The 6,118-nt window shown below is 46.0% G+C and overlaps 1 protein-coding gene across 1 annotated transcript; it reads right to left on the bottom strand.

Annotated features, from left to right (window-relative positions):
* Positions 1 to 2,238: 2,238 nt before the first annotated feature.
* Positions 2,239 to 4,215, bottom strand: LOC114681993 (transcription elongation factor A protein-like 3). Its single transcript, XM_028855755.2, is given in 4 exon segments — positions 2,239 to 2,649; positions 2,652 to 3,092; positions 3,416 to 3,488; positions 4,033 to 4,215. Coding segments are annotated over 2 exon segments (597 nt in total). The 5' UTR covers positions 3,067 to 3,092; positions 3,416 to 3,488; positions 4,033 to 4,215; the 3' UTR covers positions 2,239 to 2,467.
* Positions 4,216 to 6,118: the final 1,903 nt, after the last annotated feature.

The raw sequence follows: 6,118 nt of genomic DNA, 5'->3' as shown, positions 1-6,118 counted from the left end.
ATTTAGGTTACCAGAAATCCCATGTTCCAATGTGGAAGCAGTTTCATAAAGTTTTATAGATTAACAGAACAAAGAAAGTCACAAATCAAGGCAAGTCAAAAATACAGTGGTGGGTACATCAGAGAGGTGGTTACAGCAAGATAGGGGAAGCTTTCCTATGGGCCCAAGATGATCTGATGACAGTCTTAGCTTTTGGGTTGGGGGAAGCTGGTGGTCTGCTTAGTTAATTGATTCCAAAGAATTGCTATCTCTTCATCACAGGATGTTATTTCTAATAAGGAATGGCTCTTGAGGGGTGGTGGTGGCTAAAGCTAGCTCAAGATAAGGTATTTAGACTCTGGACTTGTAACCTTCCAATCTCCCCACATCACTGCAGTTCTAATCAGCCAATCAGTCTCTGCAGACACAGCTTCTTTTCAGGCTGTCTCAGTCAAAACTGTAATTAGTCTTCCCTTTGGAAATGGTACTGTGTTCAGAACTCATCATTGGCCCCAGTGTTTGGCATAATCCAAAACCAGCTATGACAGTGGTCTAGTCAGGTCGGCAAAGGAAGTCAATATTGATCTTGATTTTAGCACTGTTCCTGTTTCCATGGATACTTTATGCTTGGGCCTATTGAGCAAAGGCTCACACTGAAGGAGAGGAAGAGGAACTAAATAATATCCACGGGAAAAAATAATTTCTTCCTGCCAACTGTTAAGTTTCTTCTAGAGTGGATGCCCTTAGTGGGTTTCATTAACTGAATATAGACATGAATTATCTAAACGGGAATGTGCCCTGTGTGTACATTTCAATCTCAAGATTTGTTCAAATGGGTAAAAACTGATAGCGCTTTAGTCAGGGTATTCACCATGAGAGAGCCCTGTGGTAATTTCTTTGCTGCCATTTGTGCCTTCTCTGAGCACGGCAGAGGAGATGAATCTGGCCTCTTCAACACTGCGTCTCCTGAGTAGCTTTCCTTGACAAATGGTGCTTTTTCAAGTCTGAGAAAGTTGCTCAGCATAGGGCTCTCTCCTGAAATGTGAACTCTAAAACTTTGCCAAGATTGTAGCCACAAGTCCTTACTTGAAAAGGTAATAGAGACAGTCTTTAAAAGTCACAGCTCAAGGCTGGCTCGGCTATTTTGTGAGCTGAGCACAGAAAATAACTTTACATTTTTAACATAATCTTTAGTAACCCGTAACGAAAAAGACACAAGGCATTACATGGTATTCTATGGAGGAAAACACATCACTAAAAGTTAAGTATTCCTTGCTGGAAATGCCTGGACCCAGAAAGGCTTTAGGCTGCAGAGGGGTTTGGTCATTTGCCTTGTGTTTCATCACTTGCCTAGGTTTTACCTGTTGAACATTCCTAATCTGAAATCCAAAATACCTAAAAATGGACAGCAGGAAGGTTTTATCCATACTCTTTTAGAGGTCAAATGGAAGTCAGAACCCTCTGGGGAAAGAAGGGAATCCTATGAGCCTTAGCACCACGAGGACACCATTATAGATAGAGCTTTTTGTAGGGAGTAAATATATTTAGGGCGCAATGGGAGAGCATGGTTATTATGGTAGTGTTCAAAGATCCACTCCTCATCTCAGCTGCCTGGAGTTGTTCCTAGGGAACAGGTGGCAGCTATTCTCAGCCCTACCCTCGGCTGACAAGGTTCAGGGTCCTGCTACTCCACACACCCATACTTAGCATGGCATCTAATGTATTGTGCAATCCTGTGAGGCAAGTATCATCCCCATTTCATAGATGATAAGATTGACCCTCACAGAAAGGGATGCATTATAAATGCCAAGTTTATTCCTTTAGCACTGAGTTCCAGAGGCAATGTGAGTTTTGCTGATTTTGCATTCAAACAACAGGAGTTTTGAATGTATTCATTGCCATTCTAAACTTGTTTGATAGTTCACTTGCTTGCTTTCGCTTTTTAAAAATTATTATGACAATCATAATCCATATTCTTTAACATAAAAAGAGCAATAGAATATTAGAGGACCCAGGAAAAGAGGCCACAATTTGAACTGATCTGGTTACAACCAGGAAAGATTGGAGGTGGGAAATCAGCAGGGGAATGGCAGGAAGTCTCCAACCACCTGATGGTTGAGTGCATGTGGGACCTACGAAGGTTTGTCCTATAGTGATAAACATTATTAGCATTTTAATGTACACTTTCATAGTTTTCTTGTGCTCAGAAGCATTCTTCAAGCATATTTACATCTTATATAAACAGGCTGATACTGTATATGTAGTTCTGCAAACATTTTATTGTTATTTTACAATGTACATGCACGTGGGTGAAAATCATGTACTAAAAGACAGAGAGAGCACTGTACTTGGGTCAAAAGGACAGTGACACCTAAAGCAGAGTTTCGGCTGAAGGTTGAAGCACAGGGCCTGGCAAGTATCTACCAGGGGAAGCAGGGCCAGCGGTGTTCTTTCTTATCTGAGAACTCAGAATCGATGGCCAAAGGCATTAAAGGTATGGGATGTCATGTAGGCCCCTCTGGCCCCTGCCTCCGCCCCTCATTCCCCTCACTCCCCGCTGGCCCCTGGGGACTAGTGCATCCTGTGCATCTCTGGGCATCCAGTGAAAACCTCCCACTTTCTGCCTCTTCCTCAGCTCTTCCTGCGCCCTTGTCATATCTGCACACTCCTCATCATCTCCTCACTGCTCACATGCCTGTCCTGCAAGTCCTCCTGGGAGTTCTTGGGAGAATCGTCTGTCCCCCTGTCTGTTTTTCGTTTTGCTTTCCGGGGCACATAATCTTCAGCAGGGCGCTTTTCTGCGGCACGCGCCTCGCTGGCTGGCTTTGCCTGGGAATCCTGCTTGCCCTCCCCTTGGCGCTTGCCCTCCCCTTCAGACTTTCCCTGCTTTTCTGACTTGCCCTCATCTGGTTGTCCCTGCTCGTCTGGCTTTGCCCCTTCCCCTAGCTTCCCCTGGCGTGCTGGCTTCGCTTTCTTGTCTGGCTTCTCTTCCCCGTCTGACTTTTCTTCATCTTCAGACTCTACTTCATCTTCTGGCTTTCCCTCCTTTTCCAGCTTCCCTTCGTTTTCACCGCGGAGTTCTTCCATGTCAAGATTTCCCTCCTTTTCCTGTCCTGGGGGTAAAGGTGGGGAAACAGGAAGCAAAGAAGAGGTGTGAGAGCCTGAGACACCGGGCAGAATACGGGCTCATTAACATCTGTCTTTACATCTGGCCCTTTCCTGGGGTCCCCGTGACTGTCCCAGCCCTCCATGCCTTCTGCCTGCACCCCTCCTCCACCCTTGAGACAGCAATGCCGTGACAGGTCCTGCCACCTTCTCGGTGCTCCTTCAGCGCAGCAAACCCTGTGTGTGTTGCCTGGGGTAGCTTGGGAGGGGACTGGCGGTGGGGTCCCAAATCCTGCCTGTGCCCCTGCCCGCGTTGCCATTATCCACTGACCTGCAGGGATCCTGGACAGGTTGATCCTCCTTTTCAGATGTCACAATGCGCTGGGAACAACAGAGGTGCAGACCTAGACAGGACACGGGCAGGGGCTGCGTGGTCAGTGGATGCGCAGAGACTGGGAACCTGTCCTGCAGCCCGTGCTCATCACCCAACCTTTTCCTCCGTCACACACCCCCCGCATACCCCAGCCGCCATTTCTTTTCAGGCCTTGGGCATCAAATCGGGATGCTCTCCAAACTCCGTTTTACTCTGCGCTCCCCCCTCGGACTCTGGAGGCAGCCTCCCCCACCCCCACCCTCCCTTTGGTCCGGGTCAGTTTGTCTTCATAGCCTGGAGTGCGAGTGGATCACTTCAGAACACATCTGCGTCTCCCCGTCGCACTGCGGGCCCCCTCACCGCCCCCCCCCGCTCTAAAACGGATCAGGAGTGGGGTGAGGGAAGAGAGTCTGCTGCGGGGTCCTCCTTCCTCCCTTTTCCCGCCCCGCCCGCTTGTCCCCTCCTCACCAATCTCCCCGATTCCTTCCCCTCCCCTCCCGCTACCGCTGGTTCTAGCTACCACCCCCACCACCCTTGTCAGGCTTTGCTGGCAGAGCCAGCCTTTCCGTACTGACCTGAGAAAAGCTGGGACAGGCCTGTGTGCCTTCTCCGGCTTGCAGAAACCCACTCGCAGCTGGTCTGCTGCTTAGGGTAGCTCAGGGAGCTGGTTCTGCGCGGGTGCCAGGACCAGACCGCAGGGCGGGCAAGCGGACGTGGGGGCTGGTGCCCACGTCTGCGCCTGGCCGGTCACGTGAACACCGCGTCACCCAAGCTCGCCCCCCCACATGCCTGACCCATCTCACCCTCCACCTCCCTAGGGGACTGAGATGAGGACTGTAGGAGGTGTGTAATGTCAAAGCTAGGAGGTGCCTGAGAAGAGTGGGAGGCTAGAGGATGTTTTACCTCGTGCATCTTTGATATATATGCACACATCTCTCTCATATATGCAGGTTACAGGTGGGACAGTCTATCAGAAATGGCATTTGACTTTGTCTATAGTGTTCAGCTCTTGAATCACAATAGCCTGCTTTCAAACCAAGTCGGGGTGCAGTAGCACACACCTGTAATCCCAGCACTCAGAAAGTTGAAACAAGAGTTCAAGACAAGGCTTGGCTACAGTGAGTTCGGGGCAGTTCAGCTACCATCAAGACTCTAAACCAACCCACCCACCCACCCAGCCTTGCTCGAATACAGTGGCTGGTGGAGGAGCCTGCTGGGAAGCTGAGCTGCAATTATAAGTGTTCCCTAGGATTCTGTTCCTGGCCTCTTCTGGTTCACATGCTTTCAATTTCTGTGTGATCTCATTCATTTGCCTCAAAATATTAATGATTCTTAAATTTACATCTCCAGGCTATTTCCCCCTAATATCAGACTGCTGTTCCCTTCAGTAGTAATAGGAGAGTGTTCTCCTATACCCCTTAAAACATAACCTAAAGATGTTATTTTTTATTAATTTCATTGACATGATAGTTGCTTTATAAAATTTCATGCTGTTACATTCCATCTCTTTTCCAGCATATTCTCACAGTATAAACTCTCTACTTATTAGTCAGTCAGTTGCCATCTCAGTTATCATATCCACTGTTGTGGTACCACAGTGCTAGTGTTCAAGTAATTATCGACTTGCTTAATAGTGGTCCCAAAACATAAAGTTTGTAATGATTGCAATTGACTTATGTTGAATAAAAGCCACAAAGCATTTATTTAAAAGAAAATATGAGCATTGCTAACTTACTAAAGAAAAAAATCATCTGCCTAGGTTTCTAAGAACATTTGGGCATAGGGATGTGCCCAGTATGTGTAAGATTCTGAGTTCGATCTTTAACACCAAAAATAAAAATAATAAAAAGGAATTCATCTTTTATTCATGAAATTGTGAGGAAATAAAGCAAGATTCATGATAGTTTTAGTGTTGTATCTCAAACTAACAAACCCAGTGGCTATAGAGCATGGTACGGTGCTTAGTAAAGCATAGGAAAAGACATTACATTACAGTATTTGGTACTATCCAGTTTCAGAGATCTGTTGTAAGTCTCGAATCTGATTCTCTATGTATAAAGGGGAGCTGATGAGTTGTGGGGTATTCATCAGAGAAGACTGCTCAGACATGGGTTTAAGCCAATAGAAAATCTATTAGGCAGCCAGAGACTACAGTTAACAAGGACACTTAGCCAGAAGCACAATTACAGAAGCAAAAAAGCAAGGTTAATACATGTAGAGACTTTCCTAGAACTGTGGACTTTGATGGATTAGGTCTTTGTTTTTTGTTTTGGCAGGTGGTGCAGTCTGCATGCTGAGTTTTATGGTACTTCCACCATGGAGTCAGTTGTGCTAAGGTCTGGGGCCCTTGTTACAAATGCAGAGGACTTTCAAGGAATCAAAGATAAAAATAATTGAAGTAGCCAGAACAAAAGATTATGCTTTCAAAGAAACAAGAGAGATTGTTTTGTTTGGGCTTCTCAACAGCAAAAATGGAAATATGAAGGCAATGGAATATTGTTTGTGTCTTGAGAGAAAATTTGAACTTGGAAATTGGCAGCCAGCAAAAAAAAAAAAAAAAAAATGGACTTCAAAGCAAAGATGCCATAAGAATAAACAAAATTGCAAATAGTTTACAGGCAGCAGGTATGAAATAATAGAAAATATTTTTCAGGTAACAAA

Source organism: Peromyscus leucopus, chromosome X (assembly GCF_004664715.2).
Source record: "Peromyscus leucopus breed LL Stock chromosome X, UCI_PerLeu_2.1, whole genome shotgun sequence".
Classification (NCBI taxonomy): Eukaryota; Metazoa; Chordata; class Mammalia; order Rodentia; family Cricetidae; genus Peromyscus; species Peromyscus leucopus.
Note: the sequence above shows the minus strand (reverse complement) of the source record. Positions and strands in the feature narration are given on the sequence as shown.